This window comes from Marmota monax, unplaced genomic scaffold, assembly GCF_021218885.2.
Source record: "Marmota monax isolate L192 unplaced genomic scaffold, Marmota_monax_Labrador192_F-V1.1 WCK01_AAM20220418_F8-fsc00027, whole genome shotgun sequence".
Lineage (NCBI taxonomy): Eukaryota > Metazoa > Chordata > Mammalia > Rodentia > Sciuridae > Marmota > Marmota monax.
The window spans coordinates 15,031,553-15,056,465 of record NW_026694617.1 but is presented as its reverse complement, the minus strand read 5'-3'; the positions used below and the strand labels follow the sequence as shown (position 1 = coordinate 15,056,465).

The 24,913-nt window shown below is 34.8% G+C and overlaps 1 protein-coding gene across 3 annotated transcripts in view; it reads left to right on the top strand.

Moving 5' to 3' along the window:
- Positions 1-24,913, top strand: part of Grm8 (glutamate metabotropic receptor 8) — a 764,371-nt gene that overhangs the window by 489,438 nt on the left and 250,020 nt on the right. For all 3 annotated transcript variants that reach the window (XM_058572136.1, XM_058572135.1, XM_058572137.1), the window contains exon 7: positions 9,293-9,493. In XM_058572136.1, the coding sequence (XP_058428119.1) occupies positions 9,293-9,493 (201 nt within the window). The remainder of the gene's footprint in view (positions 1-9,292; positions 9,494-24,913) is intronic.

The following is a 24,913-nucleotide window of genomic DNA, read 5'->3' as shown; positions in this document are numbered from 1 at the left end:
AATTAGCTTATTATCTGGAAAAATATTTGGGACCTCTTCCCTGCCCCAAATATCACATTGAGAATCAAGAAAGAATTAAATGAAAAGATCTAAGTCCATTAAATAACTAAATGTTATATGAGCATCTTAAAGATTAAAGACAATATTAAAAATTATAGTTTTCCTACAGGAAAATATAGGTAAGTTCTTACCATCAGCGAAGTGAATACAACATTTAAAAAAGAGCATATCACAATGTTTAAAGAGGCAGAGAAAGAAACGTAGAAAGGCACCAGAGTGATGTGCATATGGTGGCTAAGATGGGAGCTAATGCATGTTCTTTACTTTCTTTTTTATAAAAGTTTATTTTCTAGTCAAACCATGTGTTACTTTTATAATTAGGAAAAAAAAAAAGAAATTTATTTTTGAAAGGCAAATCCTAAGCCAAACCATAGGGTCTATAGTGACTGTAACATATTGGATAGGGAAACATTTCAAGTCTCATCTGACAGGAAATTCTAATAGGAAAATTTGAATTCATCTGTAGAAGGGTGTTATGATACAGATATGAGCTGACCCTCAAAAGCTCCTGTGTTAATGTAGGAATGTTCAGAGGTGAAATGATTACTGTGAGAGCTGAAATCTCATGTGTCCATCCTAGTTTGAATGGACTAACTGGATGGTAGCTGTAGGCGGATGGAGCATGGCCTGAGGAGGTGGGTTACTGAGGGCATGCCCTGGGGGGCTTATCTTTACTGTTGCCCCTTCCTGCTCTCTTTCCGTCACCTGAGCTTTCCTCTGCCATGCCCTTGTGGCATGATGGGCTGCCTCACCTTAGGCCCGAGCAATGGCATGTGCTGTTTATGGACTGAGACTACTGAAACCCTGAGCCCCAAATAAACTTTCCCTCCTCTAAGTTGTCCTTGTCAGGTATTTTGGTCACAGTGATTCAAAACTGACTAACTCAAGAGGGATGTCTTTAATATACTTTAAAGAGAGAAACTTCACCATCAGCAATAGTTTTATTCATTGTTTGAATCATACTTTGTCTCTTATGTGCACGATCTAAGATGATTATGTAGAAAAATGCAGATGACAGGATTTAATCAAACAGCCTTTTCTTTCTTTAGGGACTTAGAGATCTATCTGTGAAATAACTTGCTCTCCTGTAAAGTATTTCTTTTAAACTGGTTGTTTTGCCTGAAGATAAGCTCTTAATCTTATTTGCCACTTACTTTAGGTTTCTCAGTGTTTTAGAAACCCTAGGGCATTTCATGGATATTTTAACACCTGAAGGGGACACCTGGCACCTGCCTAAAGTACTTTCCACTTCCTGCCAGCACAAAGGAGAGAAGTTATTGTGAGCTGATCTAGAGCTCTTCAGTGGTTGATTTACAAGTGTTTCCTGATGTGTCCTCAAGCAGTTGAGAGCCTTCAGTTCTTGCTACTGCATTTAAATTACAGAAGAAGGTAGAGGGCAGGTGATTTTCAGCAAAGGACCCTTACCTTCCAATTTCCTCTGCCCTTTGTAAATAGGTAAGGCAGAGGCTCAAATGAATTCATTAGCCCAAAACACCTGTCTCTACAGGTCCTTGACAAAGCCTACATAGAATCCAAAAAGCAAAACTGTAGGTGTGGAATTCTTCTTTGAACTTGTTATTTTCATAGAGAAATCCTATAGAGACATAAACACACATACCTCCAAGGCTAAAATACCCTATTATCATTTTGTAAGTATGAATTTATAAACTTTATTATCTTTGTCTTTCATCATAAATACCCAATCATCTTGCTTGTGAATTTCAGCCCTTTTATGCCGATTTTATCTCAAATGCATGGCCAAAATTCACAAGCAAGATGAATTTTTTTTGTAGTTTGGAAAATTGCTCAAAAGTTTTTTTGCAGTGTATTTCAGTACATTTCAAGCCAATATTGTCATTTGTTAATTTTTATTAGCATTTCTGTAAAAGCTTACATTTTTTATACTTTTATACTTTTGCTACTTGTGCTAGTACACTCTTTAAATATTAACAAACATGTATATCTGAAATATGTTTTCTCTTACTCCTGCACTTTTAATTTCTGCTATCTCATCCTATTTCCATTGTTTATGTGGTCTGCCTGATTTGCATCTCTACCTTCAGCTTATGCTTACTTCAATTCACTGTGTAGTTCATTCTCAGCAATAATCTTAGGTGTTGACGATGGCTCTTGTTTCAAGTGATTTCAATATTTGTGCCTAGCATTTAGAGACACTCCATGATCTAATCTAAGTTGTTAAACTGAAAAACAAAATTGGTAACTTGAGACTTGGAAGCTGGGAAGGAAGCATCTGAACTAGTGTGGAGAGTGACAGAGTGGACAGCTGATTGAGGTCGTGTGGTTTGGAGACCTCATGCTATAGTTAATAACCTTATGGTGGCACAGATAGGTGGTTGGCACCAGTGGAAAAGGCTGAGAGAGGGAGAACCCCATCATGGAGGCCTGAGTAGTCTATGTTCCCAGGTGAAACCGGGTAGAGTGAGGTTCAGGAATGTGTCTGGTGCTACATATGTTTCAAGTTGTCCAGTGGGGGCCCAACTGGACCCCAACTGGTCTACTGTCAGTTCAGTCCTCTGTCAGGGCCAGCTGCTTCCATCAATTCATCTTTCTTCTTTATCCCAGGGTCCATGATTTCATGCCCCTGCAGTGTGTGGGGTACATATTTATGTGGGTACCCTAGTGCTCAGGAGACATTCCTGTGTAATTGAGCATGCTGCTCAAGTTCCTTCCCCAAGCTCCATTTATTATATCTTTGAACTCAAATCAGATTGCATTCAGCAAAAAATGAGCTATGTTTGCTTACTTGATGGCAATTACTCTTTAGTTCACAGTACAGTTTTTTGGCAAGACTCTCACTGATTTAGGTGTCACTGTGCTGTGCAATTACAACATGTATGTGCAGTATTGGGAAAGCACAGATGAAGCATGAAAGCCTTATTCTTGGTTATCACTAGTTAGTCATGGAACTCTTGCAGAATTCAGAATGGCTTTTAAATCCAGTCCTACATATTAATGTATTTATTCACGTAAAGTTCACAAATTCTCTTCTTCCACTTACCATTGTCCCCACAGCAACTCCAAGAAAATGATGTAATTGCTTAAAACAATTGCTCCATACTCAAGAAAAAGTCAGAAGTTAAGAAAAAAAATTTTCTAACCTACAATTGTAACTTAGAGTCTGAGATTATTTCTACCCCAAGCAGAGTCAGTAATAAAAAATGCAATCAACTGGATGCTTGATTTCATGTGAATTAAGCAACTGACAAGACTGTTTCTCCTCCTCCTCCTCCTCCTCCTCCTCCTCCTCCTCCTCCTCCTCCTCCTCCTCCTCCTCCTCCTCCTCTTGCAGCCCTGAATTGACTGCTGTTTATTAGACCATTACCACATTAATATTGGAAATTTTGTATGATTAATTTCAGGAAAATGAAAACAGCCATCTGACATTTCAGTTTAGAAAACTGAATACCAGCCCAAGAAATGGGAAATTCTTAGAAAGCAGAGCTCTGCAACAATAATGTGTGCATCAAAGTGTTTAAAATTCCTGTTGAGCTCTTCTTAGGCACTCACATTTTACTGTATACAAAGCTTTGCAATCTTGAGCTGGTTTGATTTTATATAGACCTAACAAAAGCCAAGAAGATGCACCGTGGCATGTGAAAACCTAAACTGAAGTACATGTAGTATTTCTTGGACCAATAAGAATTTCCCATGTTTTCTGGGAACATGAGGTAGAGTGAGAAGTTTGAGATTTCATTAATGTAAGCATCAAGCAATCTTGCTGTAAAATTTATGAGGCTGACTCCATCTCCCATGGTGCAAATGCTTTGCTATATGTTGTTAATTTTAAGCTATACACTAAAATACACCACAACTTTACAATCAGTGATGTTTTCAATGGATGGCTGACCTACAGCCTTTGACAAAATTTAGCACTTTATAGCAATACATTAATGCTAACTTTAAAAACTATGGCATAATGAAAGTTTACAGCAAATTAAGTTGATAAGTTCCTGTCAGCTTCCTAAACTCCTCTTTTGGATGAATAAGGGAATCAGATATAGGAAGTGAAGATCCACCTCTAGCTGCAGTAAAATCTTAAGTATTTTCATGAGACTCATGTTTAGTGAAGAGACAAATACCTCATCTTTAGATGAATCTGAAGAGAAATATACTATTTCTATTTTAATTTAAAAAGTCTCTTTCAGTCTTTATCACACCTGAGGAGTTCTCCCAAAATGGTGGTGAACCTCAACTCAGTGAGGGTCCTTGATGTCCTTGCAGAAAGGAACTTAAGGATGGGTCAAAGTGAGGTGCAGATTAAATTTACTAAGTGAAAGAAAGAAGTGCACACATCTGAGAGGCAGGAGGAGTACAGGCTTTGGAGAGGAATGAATCAGCTGCCTGTTAGCCACACTTACATGTGTAAAATCACCTAAGGGTATTTTTAGTTCTCCTTTCATAGGTAACTGGACATGTCGACCATTACTGGGCTGTGGTTTCTTTTCTTCTTTGATATATTAGTGCACCTGTGGATAAGATCTAATAAATGATTTAATGGTGTTTTTTTTCTGGTCAAGGTATGTGAAAGTGACTTTTAAATTGAGACTTTAAGTCCATACAAAAGTGGACTTTAAATCTAGAATTTAAATTGTGGCCACTCTAGTGTTGCCCCGAATTCCTGCTTCCTACCTGTCCTGTCTTCTGTCCTACCTCATTTCCATTTGTGACCATGTGCTTACATTGGCTTATATAAAATGATTCATGGTGTCTATGGATTCATATGTGATACCAGTCACTAGACAGACTTCTGAATTTTTACTTTAGGAACTGCACAATTTGGATATAATAGTAAATCTTCACTCAAACAAGTTGGATTTTATAACTAGCCAAGAAAATAAATGGTTTGAATAGGGAAAATTAAATAATTTCCTTTAATAAAGTGGTGTGGAATTTAAGAATGCATATAAATCCATTATATATGAAGTTGAACCTTTTTTTAAAAAAGAAGAGCTGAAGAAGAGCATTATGTCTATTATGTTGAGGTTGCTTTATTACAATTAATCAGGAAAGTGTTGTATATAAATTTATCTTCATTATTAAATGATAAGGAATATCTTTATAGATGGACAAATTATAATAGCATTAAAATAAAATTATAATATATTAAATCCAGGACATTTTGGGGATACAGAAAATTCAAAAATATAAAATATTTGTATTTGTCTAGTTCTGATGTGTGTCCCATGGATGTTGTGAAATTTCCAAATTCCTTCATGTTCTCACGGTCACTGCTTCCTTTGAAACAGTTTGACTCAGGTGTTTTCTGCTAGTTCTGTGCTTGTTGTCCATACTTCACTCTTTAGAAATGGAAACATAGACATCCTTCACCCTCCCTTTTCTTTAAAGCCAACAGAAGAAAGAAAAATTAGATTAAACAGCAATATTTACAAAGGAGGAGAGAGAGTGTGTGTGTGTGTATAGTGGAGAGATTGACAGAGCAGTGATATAATTAGCTTTAACCTGGAATGTTAGACATCTCTGTTTAAAAAAGTCCCTGCACAGTTTTTTGGGTTTTTTTTTTTTTTTTTTTTTTTTTGCTCCTTGTGCTTAAGCTTTTCCCTATGTTCTCCACCGACCCATCTCTTCATTTTCTATTCCTTTCCTTAGAGTTTTTTTAATTTATAGATCATTCATATCTTTCTAGCATCTATTTGAAACCAGCTCCAGGCCTCCATGTGTGTCTAAGGACATGATAGAAGTTTTGAAATATATAGATACTGGGAATTATACTATTACCTTTCTTATCCACATGTTTTACATCTGGAGATTGAATTAATCATGGATCAAAAATATATTTTTTTTAAAGAGAGAAAGAGAGAATTTTTTAATATTTATTTTTTAGTTTTTGGTGGAAACAACATTTTTATTTTACATTTATGTGGTGCTGAGGATCAAACCCAGCGCCCTGCACATGCCAGGCAAGCACACTACCGCTTGAGCCACATCCCCATCCCCAAAAATATTTTTTTAAAATGCATCTATATAGAAAATATACAGGTTAGATTTTCTTGTCTTTATCCCCTAAATACTGTAGTATATCTGTTCATTTAGCATTTATATTGTATTAGATATCACAAATAATCTACAGATGATATAAAGGATGGGTATTTATAAATACTACACCATTTTATAAGAGGTTCTTGGGCATCCCTGAACAATGTATCTGCTGGGGTCCTGGAACCAATTTCCCAGAGAAACTGAGGGACAGCTGCATGGTCTTTTTCTAAAAGTGGGGAGGGGTTTGATGAGGTTTTCTTCTAGTTGCACAACCATGAAAGAATTATTTTCATCTTGATACTCTAATACCATAAAAGTAATATCTAAACAGTAAATCTATATTGATATTTTAAAGTATAGGCTATTGAAGGACAGTGGTTTCCAAAAGCTATGGATTCATATGTGATACCAGTTTATCTTTAGATGAATCTGGGGATTCAGACTAGTCTGGGGCAGTGTTTGAAATGACAGATTCTCCTCATGCCCAAGTCAGGAAGTTCTGATGTGGCCAATCTAGGGTGGTGGTACTCAGGAATCTGTATGTAGATGACTGAGCATGGGAACAAATGCTCTGGGCTTCACTGTCTTCCTTTTTAGTCATTGGGTTCAGTGATGCAATGTCAATGACACCCAGGGATATCCATCTAGACTCAGGGATCCACCTTACAAGTACTTATAATTTTTTTTTTATAAGTAACCATCCTGGCTTTTTCAGGTCTGTTTAGGTTTCAGTGCCATGTCCTGAGAAACTGCTCAGTCCTGAAATTTACCAGAGCAGTTGGTAACTAGATAAGTGTCTATTAAAAATAGCTGGATCTATTTAGTGTCTGTAACTATTCTTAAATATTTACTTACGAATAGTCTATTTTAAGGTTAAAATTGTGAGAGAGAAATTTTAGGCAAGAGCTGAAAGGGGTGAAAGGGTCAGAACAGCATTCCTATTTCTGCATAGATGTGAGCTCAGATTATGCAACTAGGGCAAACTGAAGGAGAGAACATGCCTTTTGAAACTTTGAAGATGCTTTTTGTGTGAACTGATCATCTTTTTCTCCAAACTTACAAAAGTCTCAATAGGAAGTTTCAGGGAAATAATAATGCAGTTCCCTACAATGATTGCCTGAGTTTGGACATTGAGTGTGACTTAGAATCAGACTACCTAGACATATGATAGGTGATTGAAAATGTGAGCCTGGCAATTAGGTGCTAAGAAAGGCATAGAAAACTAATCTTCCAAAGAACTAATTTCCAAAATGAATTAAATTGATTACCATAAATTGATTCTATTGTTTTGGACTCATAACAACATTTTGGATTCCAATTTATATTTCTAGGACATAGAAATAGGAATAGTTGACAGTGTTGAAAATGAATAGATTCTAAGGTTAGAAATAGCCTTGCAGAATGGGTAGTTGAGACATGAGAAAAATCAGAAAATCCATGTTAAAGGGGAAGAGTATCATGATGGACTGTGGAGACTAGAACACAGTCAGCAGCACTGAAAGGAACAGAGTGTCAAAGGTGATTGATTGAGATGGGGCATCATGGATGTGGTGGGGGGGTATACCAATGATTGGCTGGATGAATAAAAATGAATAACTAAAGAAAGTAACTGGTTTTATGAGAATATAAATACCAAATATAAAACAGCCATTTGAATTCAACTCTAAATTTAGCAGATCTTTACATTATTAAAATGACAAATATTTGTTGGATTTATTATAGATTAGGAACTAACATCCATGGGAAAGTTGATTTTTCTTTCTCCAAATGTTACTGATGCATAAGTTTTGGGAAGGATGTGGAAGAAGCTCTGTTTTTGTTCTCTTAAAGAACCCTTTAGGTCTTATTGTAATTCTTTCTTGAATGCCCCCCAATTCTTCTCACCCACTAATGTGTTTTCCCCTAGGGAAGGGGAGAATATTATGTTTTCAGTCTGATACCTGGGGATGTTTCACGAATTTTTATGTAACCCATAGAACTATAAGTATAATCTCCATGTGTCTTAGTTTCCTCATCTTCTAAATAAGAACATTGAACCATAGTTGAGCTCTAATTTATTTTCCATTTAAAAAAAAAAAATCTCTGCTTCCAGACCAGCCTAAAAGTATTATCCAGTGACAATTCTCAGCCCTTAATTTGCCTAAACGTAGGCACAATTACTTTGACATTCATTTTGAGAGATCTACATCTTTTTAATAGAAAATTTAAATAGAAAATTGAGCTCAAAGAGAAAATAAATTGAATGATTCTTTTAAAGATAACTGGAGTCACTTAACAATACATTGTCATATAATAGTTATAAAAAGCTCCCAAATACAGCATATTCAAAACAAGAACAGATCTGAAGGGGGAAGAACTTACTTTTTAAAAAAAAATTTAGTTATGGGTGGACACAACATTTTTATTTTGTTTACTTATTTTTATGTGGTGCTGAGGATTGAACCCAGTGCCTCACATGCGTGAAGCAAATGCTGAGCTACAACCCCAGAACTTAGTTTCAGCCGCTAATCAAATGATGCTCTTGGAGCTCAGAGAGATGAAAAGAATGACATTCTCTACCTTTTACTTAAAAGATCTAGTCACTATCAAAATGTTATATAATTACTACAATGTATGACATAATGGAATTTAATAAGGTGGAAATACAGATAGTGAAACTATACTTCTCTTATATTTTATCTTTTTGTTGCTAATGCAATAATTTCTGCTCTTTCTAAAGAAACAAATTCAATACCCAATTTAAAAACCTGAATGTGATGCTGGGTGCAGTGGTGCCCACCTATATATAATCCCAGTGGGTTAGGAGACTGAGGCAGGTGGACTGCAAAGTTCAAAGTCAGCCTTAGCAACTTAGGGAGACCCTTTCTCAAAATAAAAAGTACTGGGGATTTGGTTCAGTGGTTAAGGGCCATTGGGTTCAATCCCTGGCACCAAAACCAATAAAAGAAAACAAACCACCTGGCTGGGAGGCTGGGGATACAACTCCATGGTAGAGTGCTGTTTAGCATGTGCAGGTCCCTGGATTTGATCCCCAGCACTGAAACAAAACAAAACAAACAAAACTCAATAATGTGGAATTAATTAGAAGTAAAATCTAATAGTTTGTATTTCGTTAAATATACTAAGTACCTCAGACAATGGAAATGTTTGTGCTAATGCCATCTTTTATTGAAATCTGTCAATGTCAAGTGATGGTTTTCCTTTTATTTTGCAGGGCTAGAGCGAATTGCTCGGGATTCATCTTATGAACAGGAAGGGAAAGTCCAATTTGTAATCGATGCGGTGTATTCCATGGCTTATGCCCTGCACAATATGCACAAAGATCTGTGTCCTGGATACATTGGCCTTTGCCCACGGATGAGCACCATTGATGGGAAGGAGCTACTTGGTTATATTAGGGCTGTAAATTTTAATGGTAAGTTGCAACTCTTTTTTTTTTTTTTTTTTTTTTTGTGGTCTCTAAATGCTTTAGAAGTGACAGGATGTTTTTGTCCCCCCTATATATAGAAGATACTCAGGCAGAGTGGAAAGCACAGGATTAGAAACAGTTCTCCTTTTTAATCAGAAGTGTGAGTTTTTCCACCTGCTTTTAAATCTCAACATATTTTTTTATGTTACCATTAATCTGCTTCTGAAAGAAGCAAAAGTTAAAAATAAGCCTCTATCAATCAAAATATTCTACTTAAATATTGCTATTTCAGAAACAACTTAGAAGGCTCATTCAAAACCATTGAGGACAGATTAGATTTATTTGAAAATGTTTTGTTAGTGCCATTATTAGAGAAAAGATTATAGACGTTTTGTTTTGAAACTCATTTTAAGGTTTTTAAACAGTAAATTGACTTGAAGAAAAAGGATGATCTGGAGTGGCTCTATATTTATATTCTTAAGAGTGTTGAGTTTCTGTGACTTCTTTTCTTTCCTTGTGTTTCTCTCAATGATTTAGTCAGTTGGAAGCAAAGAGCTGCATACAATGCTGTGTAGATAGGATTTTTCTACTGTAGAAGAAGAAATCTTGCTTCTGCGACTGTCACAAGAAGCTGTTATAGAATGTCCTGGTTTCATAGTATTAGGTAGAGAAGAGCCAGACTACCCTGTCTGAAGTGATGGAATTATTGAATGCTGCTGTTCTTTCATGAGAGTTGTAATGGTTGCTGCCCATGACTTTGACCATTATTTTCAAATGAAATGATAGAATGCTCTGAGCTGTCTAATTCTTTCAGTTTGGCTGTAATCCGCACAATGGACATGCCTCCGAGCCACGCACAGCGCGGCACTGTCTATCACAATGCACTCCAGTGACCTCAGCTGCCAGCCTTTCTCAAAACAGCACAAGGTCATCTTCAATTTAGAATTCAAGTGGAAACTTCTTATTTTGCTTTTTCTCAAGCAACATAAGGCAGAATTTGGTTTCCATTCAACACAGAATATTCTCCTTTCTAGCAGAAATATTTGAGAATCATTACATGGCATTAATTCTTTGGTTAATATAAACACTAAGGAAAAGTTTGAAAATAATTTTCATGCAGTTATCAAACTGAGCAGGAGGATTGTTATAGTGTAAAGTTATTTACCCTAATGTGAGGTTGGGAACACTTCATTTATCCATTAGTGTTAGGAAGTAGGAAGTAGAATGAAAATGAGGAAATTTTCTCAATTAGTGAGGCTCACCTTCAGAAAGGGAAATCTTTTCAAGAAGCACTGATGAAAACATTCTAAAGGTGAATTACTAATTTCCCTTTTATCTTAACCATAGATCAAAACCTAACCCTTCCTTGATGACTCCAATTATTATACCATACTATAATATAATTGTGCTATTATGGACTATTAAAGAATGTCTGCATGTCTAATGGCTATTAACAGAATTTGCCTCTAGACACCAATGATCTCTGAGTTCTCCTGTCCACTTTGCACAGGTTTTATTTCCCCTGCTAGATTATCAGAATTTGGCTGCTGTTCTTGCCTTTAGGCATGATTCCTTCCATAATCTGCTTTCTTTTCAATCCACTATGGACAGAGAAGCAAATATAACACTTCATTAGTTCAGTCAAGATGTTTAATTGAGCACATATACTTTGCTCAGCAATATGATAGGTGCTAAACATATATTATTGGTGAGTCAAGGGGATTTAGAGTTTTTTTGTGAACTTAGATAACCAGTCAAATAAACAACCCCAAACTATAATTATATTACCTACAATGAATGCTGCAAAGGGAGAGGTGCTGGAATTAGTGTTTATAGTGAGGGAAATTTCTCTGATCTAGGGAGTTATAAACAGGTGAAATCTTAAGGAGCTTCATGTCTAAGGTGGAGCCATAGACAGAGTGATATGAGACTATGTGAGGACTTTTAGGCAATTCCTAATGTTTGCTCTTATCTGAAAAATAATAGGAACCTACTGAAGTACAACAGTACTCTGTCTGATGCAATATTAAGTACACTATGGAGAAGAGTCATGGAAAATACTTGAATTTTACTGTATGAACTTGAATTTCTTTGAGCTTCTTAGAGATTTATTTTGCAAGGCTTTAGACTTGTCTGTATTCCAATAGCTGATGATAAAGGGAGAGAGGCCTGAACATAGGCAAATTATCATGGACTATATAATTCTCTTGATTTTCCTCAATTTTCAGGATGTTCATCATTATTTTATTTCATTATTGGTTTATCTATTAATGTTTATTCATCATTAATATTTTGCCTGTTTATGATTTAAAAATGAAAGAGAATAGGAGTATACCATCATCAAAACTATTACAGGAGGAAGAAATGAATATTGTAACCCAAATAAGGGCCTGTGTTAGTTCTGAGCTTCCTACGCAGTCAAAGCACAAAGGGACCTACAATGAAAATTATGTGATAAGAACAAGTCTATCTGTTTTTCAAAAGAGAATAAATTTTCTTGGAAATTATTTCTACAAGAAAAAGTATCATATGGGGTTTTGACAGTCAAGTGAGCAATGCTATTTAACAAAATCATACAGCAAAAGTCAAAACCTTCTCTTCAGCTATTTTGCACCTGTACCCATAATCAAAACTGAGAAATGTAATGTTTGGAAAACCAAAGCTACTTCATTAAAGGTGTTTTCAAGGAGGAGGAAGACCTTTTCTTGATCTAGATTTGTAACTCTTTTGCACTCTGATGATGTGGGATGAACCATACTCTGAGAAGAATAAATGAAGAACATCTTCCTTATACTCTTTTTAAAACAATTTTAACTTCCTACTCATAAATCTGACATTTTGATCAGTTGAAGTAAGAGCTGCTGGGTTGAAGGGATTGGTGTAACCCTGGCCAATACACTTCTCAGTTTTACTCGCTGGACTTGGTGTTACCTTGAAGGGTCCCAGTAGCTGTATAAGGAACTTACTTCTGTCCTGCAGACTTACATATCATTGCTCTTTGCAGGAATTGTACTGTAAGTAGATGTTTGTAATTTGTTTTTGGAAATCTAGCAAACAACTATGTTTCAATGTTCACTGGATCATTGTGGAGTTGGTTGTGTTGGTGACAACAATTGTTCTCATCTGGGGGACAGCCAGCTTATTTCCTAAATTGGAAATGCAGGGGTTTTTGGCCACACCACGTATTCCTCAGGACCAGTTTTAATTTCCTGAAGAGCCCAGAGGTGCTCAGCTAGACCCAGCGCTGCTTACCATACATAATACAAAAAATATACTATACACTGGAAAGGTCTTAGCATACTGTTATCAGTTGTCAAACAATGGGCTTCCCAGGGCTACTTCCAGTGTTGTACAATGTGGCTTCCAGTTCCTCTCAGGATCAGTGAGCTACATGATGTTCTCTCAAAAGAAAAAGACAAAAACAAAAAAACTTAACCTATTGCATAAAATTATTTAGCAGTGCCCAGTTAAATATTGAATAGTGACTGTGCTGAAGTGCTATTTCTGTGTGGATGATGTTAAACTATTTCACATTAACATGAGGGCTTTAAACTGTTTCTTTTTGACATTAATATGGACATATATTGCTTTTTTGTGGTCCCTTCTAGTCAAGATAGTAAAACTATGTCATGTTTCGAGGAAGACTTCTAGTTTATAAGAGCAGGAGATAAAGCAGTACAAGCTGCTGAATGCTACACAGGCCATTGGTGTAAAAGGGAATCATGTTTAAAATTTAGTCTTGCTGAGATTATTAGCAGGGATGTGGTATGCCTACTTAAGCAGTGGTTTCAAGACACTCAGTTTAAAAAATCATGTTTCTTCCAGAGTATTGTTTGACAATGTGAAGAGCGTAAGAGAACTATAATGATAAAACATTAGTATTTCAGTTCAAAATTTGTCTCTCAGAAATTACTAAAGGTGAAATATTTAGTCAGATTACTAAACCAAAAAATTAAGTTACTTTTGGCAACAAAAACATAAGCTACAATGGAGGTTTGATTGATTTTTAATACTTAAACTGTTTTTTTATCATTGCTGGAAAATTTTACTTTCCCATCTCCTGAATCTGTATTGCAGGCACATTCAGAATCATGACAGGCTTAGAATCACTCGCGTTTTCCTTACAAGTTTTCTCAACCTCTCTTCTCTACTTGGGAAGCCAGAGGAAAACAACGACTTGACTTTTTAGGATTACTTTTATTGCTACTATTTGAACAAAATGCTATTTCTATAAATTTTTTAAATCCTAAGACCTATCAAAAGAAAAACATAAAGAAAGGAGTTCAGATTTTTTTTTTAAGGAACTTAAGCAACTATGTCAACTCCTTGTTCCAAGGCAATAAAATATTAATACTGTACATCTTGTATGGAATCAAAGATTCTTCTGTTGCTACGAAAACCTTATTTATCATAAATAAAAAGTGTTGGGCAGAATTCCTGAGATATCTCTCCATTCCTTTTACCTATAGTTGAGCTCATGTCAGGAGTGAGTCAAGCCTAATGGCATATTAATTTGGTTTGTTTGATTGCAGGTAACAAAAAGCAATTTAAGCTTGCTTAATTATGCTGATAGAATTTATGAGTATGTGTCAAGAAAAACCATAGCAGAATATAAAAGGGTCTAAGAAAAGAACTGGTTCTAGGAAAGGTAAACCTGACAGAAACTCAAACATCTTTCTGTACGTGTCTCTGCACCATCTGGTTCTCTTTGTACTGATTCTCTCTACTTTTAGCTCTCTGGTGCCGCACAGAGCCATCCTACACTGCTAGAATTTAGCCATTCTTGGTTCAGGACACCTGCTGACACTAAGCACTTTTTTCAAACTCTCAATTCCAACTAGGTGGAAGCTTGAATCTCATTAATAAACTTTGGTTGGGTATCAGTTCTGCTCCAAATTATCAGTGGCCAGGAGCAAGTAGTACAAATTTGGTTGTCATGGGTCCTGCCTTGAGGATGAAGAGGCTATTTTGGAAGTTCCTCTAAGCAATTTATGGGGAAAGTTATAACAGATGGAGCAGAGAGGTGGAAAACTAAGAGGACTGGTACCTACCTACCAGAAGCAAGGAGGGTCAGAGGCCCTATGAGCTTCATAAGATTAATGAAAACCCCTTTAAGAATCAGAATATCTGTGAGAACACCAGAGAGCAATCATCTTTGTGGGTATGTGAGGTCAGCCTCACATGCGTTGAACTTCCTGACACCAAGTGAGGTGAGGTAGCCCCTAAATCCTGTCCCATCATTTCAATGCTCAATCTTCTAGACCCCAGGGACTGGTACAAAGATGGCATTTATCAACATTTGCTTTTTTTGTTTCTTAAGAAACCTTTTTGATTTTAAAAACTTAGCTCAAAATGTTGAGTTATACAATTTTGAGAGTCCTCTGAACACTTTAGTCTGATTCTCAAGGAAGTATGTTTGCATAAAATACACTTAAGCTATCTAAAGAAATAGTATAGCTCCATATTGGGAAATGTACTACAACCATGCTAATGGGTCAAATAAGATAATTAGCATTTCATAATATGACTTAAAGTCATTTGATTAAAATATAACCCTCATTTCTGTAATAAGTACAAAACAAACTAGGAAGGGAATAATGGTTTAATATGATAAAGTATATCTGCATCTATAAATATATACTTATAGCTGTTTCTATTAAATAGGTGAATTATAACTATAACCCTATTATTAATATTCTATATATTTTAACCAATATAATAAAGCATGAAACAAAAATAACAAAAATTACCACTAAAAAGGAAAAATAGTATCATTATTATATTCAAATAATCTTCTCTAAGGATAATAAATTTAAAAAAATTAAAATTACTTATTTTAGAAAGATAATCCAATCCATATTAAAATTAATATGAAAATATTAAGAACTTTCTTATGTACCAGTAAGAAGTCATTGACTTAACTTATATGTAATTGAGCTCTGTTTCCTTTGCAGAAAATATTTAAAGTATTTTGCAACAAATTGAATGAAATATGTGAAAGACCTGTATGAAGACAGCTTTGTTGACAGATGTGCAGCACATTTGAAAAATGGAGAGAGAGTCCTTGTTGATGGATGCAGAGCTAATTATATAAAAAATGTTAATCCTTTCTGAGTAAATTTGTATCTGTGCTTAGTGCAATTAAAAAAAATTAAAAAGGAGTATGTTCTGGAATTTTAGATAAATATTATTTTAAATTTTAATGATGAGAATAAGTGCATAAAAAGATGAATTTGAAGAAAACACTATTCCTACCAAACATTTAACATTTAAGCAACATGTTAAGTTATAATAATTATAACAATCAATCTAGTATTTAACTAGTACCAGAATAGACATAAAAATGAAACCAGAGGGTTGGGGGTATAGCTCATTTGGTAGAATGCTTTCCTTGCATGCATGAGGCCCTGAGTTCAATCCCCAGTGTGTGCGCGCACACACACACACACACAGACATACACAACACCCAACAACAGAAAGAAATAGCCCAAAGTATATAATGACACTAAATAAATAATTTTACACATGCATATGCATCTACATATGAATTTATCATGTTATAGCTTTAGAAGTAAGTGGGAAAAGCTGGGCCTAGTGGTGTACTCCTGTATTCCCAGTGGCTCAGGAGGCTGAGACAAGAGGATCATGAGTACAAAGCCAACTCCAGCAAAAGTGAGGTACTAAGCAAATCAGTGAGACCCTATCTCTAAATAAAATACAGAATAGGGCTGGGGATATGGTTTAATGGTCAAGTTTCCATGACCCCCCATAAAAGAGATAAGTGAGAAAAGCTAGGGAGGGGAAGTACAGAAGTTCATTGTATTAGACAAAGGGGAATGAAGGGAAGGGACAGGGGAGGGGAATAGGAAAGATAGTAGAAGGAATCAGGCATAACTTTCCCATGCTCTGATATGAATATATGACCAGTGTAACTTCACATTTGTTCAACCACAAGAATGGATCAAAATTGTAATGGGTTGCACCCATATATGTATAATATGTAAAAATATACCCTAATGTCATGTATATCTAAAAACAATAAATAAAAAAGAAAAAAGTGGGAAAGGACATTTTTTTCTCTATTATTTAATTCAGTGAAATTGAAGGAGACAATTTCTTCACATAAGATGGAGTTTATTTTAGGTTTAGTTAAAAAACAAAAAAAAAAGTGGAAAAGTTTATCTGATTTAAATGGGTAAGCCTAAAATAGTAAAATATCGAGGTGCTAAATGAGTATTAAAAATTATCATAAGCATAGTTTTAAAACAAAGTAGGGATGATGTATTGAAGGCATGTCAAATAATTACTATATCAAATAGAAAACAGATGCATAGATTGATATAAATTATGACATCTCCAAGGTACCAATTGTCAAAACTTATAAATGTTAATAAATATTTGAAAAGGTTAAGCCTCATGAATAATCAAAGAAAAACCAATTAATCAACAAAGAAACAGTTTTCCATATATCAAATTTGCAAAGACTTAATAATAATTTTCATTGCAGAGGGCATTCTGTCTTTATGTATATCTTATAAAGCAATAATTTTAAAAGCCAGTCAATAGAGGAGAGGAATGGGAGCAGGGGGAAGCAGGAGGGGAGTGCAAGAGGAAGTACTGGGGATAGAAATGGAGCAATTTATATTCCATGAATGCACAATTATTGTCAAAATGTTGTACACTGTTATGTATAACTATAATACACTTTTAATAAAAACATTTTTAAAAGATTAAGAAACAAGTCAACTAACAGGGAAACATGTTCATTACCCTGGAGTTAGCCAAGAGCACAGATGCCTGACACCCAGCCTTCAAATTTAATCACTAGATATTAATTAACAGAGAGAACAATAGGTGTCTTATTCAATCATCAATGATAAAACAGGTGATAGCTGGTATTTAATGCTAATTATCAGTTGAATTCCAGTTTCCAAGGGTGAGCAGGCATGTGCAAGGTATAATACAGTGTTTCTAATACATATGGTGGTGCTAACTCTTTGTTATGGCATCTTACTATAACAAATGGGACTTGAGTATAAAAATAGTAGTAATAATAAATAGTAATTATTAAAAGGTGATTATCCTGGGTATTCCAAATATGCTTGGTAAGAGTAAGCATTAGTGTGATTTTTTTCAATGATCATTTGATCATAGCATATTAAATCTTTATTTTCTTAATTCTAGGAATATATTCTAAGGAAATTATTTGAAATAAGTGTATTTTCAGATGCTTATTGAAGAAACAAGGAAGCCAAACATATTTTTGCTTTGTGTTTAATTAAAACCTACAAATGATATGTTGTACTATGGCACAGCACTTTGGGTACTGGGATCCTGGACTTCCTAGCTCTGCCACCCTCTTCCTGTGGTGTGAGCCCATCCCAGTCTCTCAGCTCATCTTTTAAAAGGAAGCATTATATAAAATGATTGAATCTGAGCTTAGAGCTCTCTTCCAGCTCTAAATTGTCTACATATTCCTTTTTATGATAAAGATCATTTTTATAAGGTGAAGGCATATTTTAAAAACATATATGTCTATCAATTTTTTTATTATTGTCTTTCCTGTTTATGTTCACTTTTATCTCTTATGAATCATTTATCCCACATACATTTTATTGGGAATCTTATAAGGAACCTAATGAAAGAGCTCTGAGCTAAGCATCAAGAGCACAAAGATTAATAAAATGTGGACCTGTGAATTGTCAAATTTCATAGCTTAACAGAGAGGTACAGAAACATTTCACTAACAATAATTCAAGTGATCAGTGATATGATAGAGACATGGATTTCACAAACAACAGAATGCTGAGATTTAGGAAACAATATAAAAGAGGAATAAAGAATACAACACAGAGAGTAAATGATATCTGATTTGAGTTACAAATGGAAAGTAACATTTCATCAGGTGGATGAGATGAGGATAAGAAATTCTTGGCAGACAAAGCAGTTTAATAATCATTGAAAGACAGGGAAGAACACACACTGAGCAAGAAAGTAAAGCTTCCATAGTGGAAGAATGCATGATAATAGGTTGCAGAGATGAGGGGAGAGGGGTGCATGCTGGAAGATGAGCTAGGAAGGTAAGCTTGGGCCCATTTGAAGTCTTGCCAAGCCCTGTTGTTTGAATGCCACACAACCAGCAAAAAGGAACCAGGGAGGCTTTTTGAGCAGGATGATGAAGTGCTAAGCAGGTGCTAAGAAAGTGTTTTAGAAAAATAACTATGGCAGTAATTGAAAGATGGGAGGGAGTGAGATTGAAGGCAGGAGATGGTAAGTTAAGAGTGGGCTCCAACAGTCTTGGTGAGAGAATAGCATCTGAAATGGGAAAATGAAAGTACACATGAAATGGAGATAAGTGAATTACAGAGAAAGGGGTTCAGAACTGTTTGAAAGCTGGCTCTGTACTACCACTGTGCTTTGCCAGAAACCAAGAGATGTTGAGAAATAGCTTAACTTCCTCAAGTGATCTTTCTTTGTAACTGTGATTACTGATTCATTATTTTAGTGTATATACCATTGATGAAATTGACACTGCCTTTGTTTCATCTACTTCTGGTAAGTAGAAAATTAGATCAGTATGTGGAAAAATTGATGAAATGTCATTGCTTGAGTTTATGATGCATAATTTTCTCATAATTAATTTTTATCTAACAAACATAGGTAAAGCAAAGTTAAACTTGCTGAAGTATCGATTGAATCACTTAAAAAATCTTAAAATTTATACGATCCTAAAAATAATATCTTTTTTGATAATCACCTCATTTGAAATAAAATGGAGGAAGTCAACGATAATTTGAAGGTATTTTATATGATTAATTTTTCAAAGCTAAGAGCTTACATGTATTTCCTGGAAATATTTATACATTTAAGAAAAGTTAACAGAGTATATATTAATAATGAATACATAAAGATAAATAAGCAGTCTGATTTGAAATTAAGTAGTTTTTTAGTTTTTGATTAAGAACTTCAAGTTGGTTATAAAGTATTGAACTTATAAATTAAGTCATCATGAAAGTTAGGAGTGGAATTATACTTCTGCTTCTGTTTTCTAACTGAGTAGGGTGATAGACTATAGGGGAATTAATGTCTAATATCTTTCATAGTCATGTAGGATGAAGTTCACTATTTTATCATTTCCTTCCTTAAAATAGAGACACATGCCAAGATTTTCCCAGCCTTGAAGAAAAGCTTGAAACAAATCAATGGATATATTCTGGTTGTTTTTTTTGAATTGCTCAATTTCACCCATTAGGTTGGATTTCTTTTACCCATCATTTATTCTTATTATTTATGATCTTCATAATATACTAAAAACAAAGGAATAAATGATAAGAAAATCCCAGAGACAGATGGGACGCCATGATCACAGTATTAAGAACTGAGGGCTGAACCATGGGTCTAAATAGAGATGCTGTGGTGAGCCTTGAGTGAAGGATGAGGACACTTCAATGAATGAATGGATAAAATAATGTGGCATATATCACAATGGAATTTTACTAAGTAATAAAAGAGAATAAAATCATGGCATTTGCAGATAAATGGATAGTGTTGGAGAAGATAATGCTAAGTGAAGTTAGCTAATCCCCCCACCCAAAAAAAAATGTGGAATGTTTTCTCTAATATAAGGAGGCTGACTCATAGTGGGGTAGGGAGGGGGAGCATGGGAAGAATAGATGAATTCTAGATAGGACAGAGGGGTGGGAGGGGAAGGAAGGGGCAGAGGTTTAGCAAGAATGGTGGAATATGATGGACATCATTATACAAAGTACATGTATGAAGACACGAATTGGGTGTCAACATACTTTATATACAAACAGAGATATGAAAAATTGTGGTACATATGTGTAATAAAAATTGCAAAAAAAGTACATGTATAAGACATGAATTGGTATGAGCATATTTTATATACAAAGATATGAAAAACTGTGCTCTATATGTGAAATAAGAATTGCAATGTATTTCGCTGTCATGTATTTAAAAAAAATAAATCAACTATACTAAAAAAAAAGGATGAGGAAACAGATGAAGGAGCTGAGAGGATCTGAGGTGATGGGAAAAATTTCTGAATGAGTGCACATGTAATGGCTTGTACTTTTCACAATGATCAGAAACACAGGCTTTATATTCAGAGTTTGAATGCAGTTTTACTACTTACTATATTATGATCTTGGCCAAGGAAACAAATCTCCCTAAATCTTATTTCCTCATCTCTGATGGAAATAATAGTGATAATAGTATATGTACTGTGTGTGTGTGTGTGTGTGTGTGTGTGTAACCTTGGGGGAGGAATATATATATATATATTCAGGGTTCCTATAAGTTTAAGATGATTAATACTTAATACTTAACAAAGAGATAGACAAATTGTACAATACATGGAGAATATTTCATCAATAGACCTACAATGAAGTAAGTGTTTGATGAGATGGGTAGTCTGAGATTGAGGACTTGAACATCTTAAGAAAGATACAGACTTAAAAAGCACCGTATAGAAAGACCAATAGTGGAAGTGAAAACAGGACAGACTTTGGAAAGGATGCCTCTGCTATGGCTCCAATCAGCAAGTTTTTTTTTTTTTTCCCAGCAGTGCCAGCCTCTTGGATATAGGAACAGGAGTGTGAATGTTTTTCCACTTTCAAAGCAAATGAGAAAATGCATTACCATTGAGATGGGCATGTGATGAGTCTAGAGTAGACCAAATGAGGCTCATTCTTTCATTATTTCCTCTGTTTTCTTCAAAAAGTACATACCTTTTCTTTGAAATGAAGAAAGGTATTTAATGGAATAGCTCCCATGTTATTAGGGGTAATTATTTTCTGGTGATATTTCACTTCAGAAAGAATCTACCTGAAAATTAAAATGGAGCCTTGATTATTTTTCTCTTTAAGGTTATTAACTCTTATAATTGCATTAAGATTAATCACAAAGTTAGTTTGAAAATGAGGGATATGAATGAAAAAAATCATGTTAATGCTGATGGTTAAATCATTACAGTTTGGGGACTTTGCTTTCTTAGTCTTTTGGATGTGTTTAAAAACCATGACTATAAAATAACTTTGCTTTTGAACTACCTTTGTCTCTAGCTAAGTGAACAATTAACAAATTTTGTTGTAGAAAAATCATGAGTGCATATTTATGGAATTTATATGAATATGTCAAACATGTTCATTTAACAAATATTTATCAGTGTTCATTATGTATCTAAATTATGCCATTGGTATTTTGTATTCCTTTCTGTTTCTCACTTCTTTTACTTTCTTTATTATCCTTTATATCTTAACCTTCTTTTTTCCCCTCTTTTCTTCCTTATTCCCAATATTTCTCCACTTGCTTTGTGATCCTTCAGTAACCGAGACGGTGACAAGTGGCCATGAGCTTGGGAAAGATAGACATGAGGGCAAATCCTGACTCTTCCATTTAGGCCATGACATTTTGGTTCAGTCAGTTAGATTTTACAAGCCTGTGTGTTCCCTTCATTGGGTAGCAATAATAATCATAACTGCTGTATAGTGTTACGTGAGCATTTAATGAGCTAATTCTTCCTTAAGGGCTTAGCCCAATGCCTGTATGTAGTGAATAATCAATAAATGGTAATAGTAATGATTACTTTTTTTTCCTGCCCCTGAGAGGCATAAACCTCTGAATATATTTACAGAATTTCAAACAGACACACATAAACACTTCCCAAATATGTGCTCATTTGCATAAATTTTTCAACATAGATTTCAGAATGTGATAAATCTCCTTCATCAGTATTATTGTGGTCTAATATTAACTTATTATTTCCTCAAGGTTTCATTCATTTGTTCTCAAGACTACATAGGCATTTTAGTTTTCCCTTTCCCTTTTCTCTTGCAGTGGCTGTCAGAACTGTTCATTTATTATTAGAACCTTAAGGTGAGATATGGGAAGAAGAAGGCATAAAACTCATACTAATCAATTTTTCCTAGAGTTCAGTAACTGGGCAGGTAAGGAGGTAGAAACTGTTGCTTGAAGTGGAGCTCAGGGAATGTCCTAGAGTGAACCACATTTCCCGTGTTCAGAATATCCTTGTAAACTCATCTATTCATGGACTGAACAGAAATGAATGACCTCTGTAACTGGAGGTCTTCGATCTCATCCACTTCAACAGAGAAAACTTGCACCAGTGCATGATCGTGTCTATACTCACAGAGCAATGAAAACTGAACTCCCGTGATAAGATTGGTTAAAAGTCATAAGCTCTGTTTGTTTTGTAAAATCATTCAAATAGAAATGAATATATATATATATATATATATATATATATATATATAGAGAGAGAGAGAGAGAGAGAGAGAGAGAGAGACAGAGAGAGAGAGAGACAGAGAGAGAGAGAGAGAGAGGCAGGTAAAGGTGTTGTAGTGCAAGTCTTTCAACAAGGCATTAATTTCTAACTTAATCTTTATCCTACTGAAGAAGCTCACTTTTCCCCAGATCTTATGTTTTTCTTTGCTGGCTGTGGTGGTTATACAGATGACCCTGTGGTTTATATTAGTTCATAAGTAATGCCAAGAAATTCTGACCTTCATGGAAATAATTTCAAAAGGGTTTTCTTTTCACTTTTTTGAAGCCCTCTTGGTGTCTTTATGTTCCTGTCTATTCTTATGTAAACCTGAGGATTGTGTGAAATTTTATATACCTTTATCTCTATTTTCTCTTTGCTTTAATCAACATTTAATAAAACAACAAATCATGCTTACTACCTTTTTTTTTTTTTACTTTATAAGGAGTAAACCTTACATACAGAAATGCACATGTTGAGTCTACAGCTCAGTGCATTTTCATAATAAACTGAAAACCTCCAGGTCATAATTCAGAACACACCCAACCAGCATCCAGAACACTGAGCCAAACTCCCAAACTTCAGACTTCTGTGTTCCCTTCCCATCATTACATCCCTCTTTGGGAAGTTACTCTCCTGACTTTGAACAGCACAGACTGAGGTTGTCTGCTTTTATACTTACATAGATGAAATTGCTCTTATGTCTGGCTTCATTTCACTTCAATTTTTACTATAGAGGAAGTAAATCACATTTCCATTATTATGTCTATCTATTAATGTTAGATTCAATTATTCAAATTGACTGTTGGATATTCAATATTTAAAGTTTTAAAGTCCAATAAATTAGTTTATGAAATAATAACATTTGGTATCTATTAATGAGGTTTGAATATATGCAGACTTAAATTTTTAGTGTAATACCTATAATTTCTGTGAAATCAGTAAAGAAAATATTACTGTCAAGAACCTTCTCATCTTGGGCATGCTATCATCATCTTTTAAAATAATAAACTTTGTTTCTTAGAGAAATTTTAGGTTAACAGCAAAATCGAGTGGAAAGTACAGGAGTGTCCATACTTTACATCAGAGTTCATTATGGATGTATTTTCTATGGGGTTTGGCAAATGTAAAATAACATGAAGCCAAAATGCACTACTATAATACGGAATAGTTTCACTGCCCTAAAAATCCTCTATCCCCTTGTTCATCACTTCCTCTCTATTAACCTTTGACAGTCACTGATCTTTTTACTATCTCCATAGTTTGACTTTTCCAGTTTGTCATATAGTTGAAATTATACAATATGTAGCCTTTTCAGATTGGCTTCTTTCACTTAGTAATGTATATTTAGACATTCTCCAAGTCTTGAAATGGCATGGTAGTTCTTTTTTTTTAACATAGAATATTATTCTGTTTTCTGGATGTGCTCCAGTTCATCAGTTAACCTACTAAAGGACACTTTGATTGCTTCTAAGTTTTGGCTATTATGACTAAAGCCTCTATAAAGATCCAGGGATAGTTTTTTGTGTGGAGACAAATTTTCAACTTCTTTGGGTAAGTACTAAGAGCTTAATTGCTGGATCATACAGGAAAAGGATGTTGAGTTTTGTAATAAATTGCCAAACTGTCTTCCAAAGGGGCCTTATCATTTTGTCTTTCTTCCAGTAATGAATTAGAGTTCTGTTGCTTTACGTGCTTGATGGGATTTGGTGTTGCCAGTGTTTCAGATTCTGGCCATTGTAATAAGTACATTACAGTGTGGTATTTCATAAGTAGTATGTCATTTTCATTTAACTTGTAGTTCCCTAGTGATATCTGATAAGCATTTTTAATATAGTTATTTCATTGATAAAGCCAATAGGCCTACCCTCCATACCCTCCATTTAGAGTTAATTTGTATGAAGGGTGTAAAGTTTATGTCCAAATTCATTCCTTTTTTTTTTTTTTGGCTTGGGAATATTTACTTGTTCCACCACTATATTAGTCAGTTTTTTGCTGCTGTGACCAAAATACCTGATAAGAGCAATTCAGAGGAGGAAAAGTTTATTTGGAGTTCACAGTTTCAGAGATCTCAACCCATGGTTGGCTGATTCCATTGCTCTGGGCCCTAGGTCAGTGGGAAC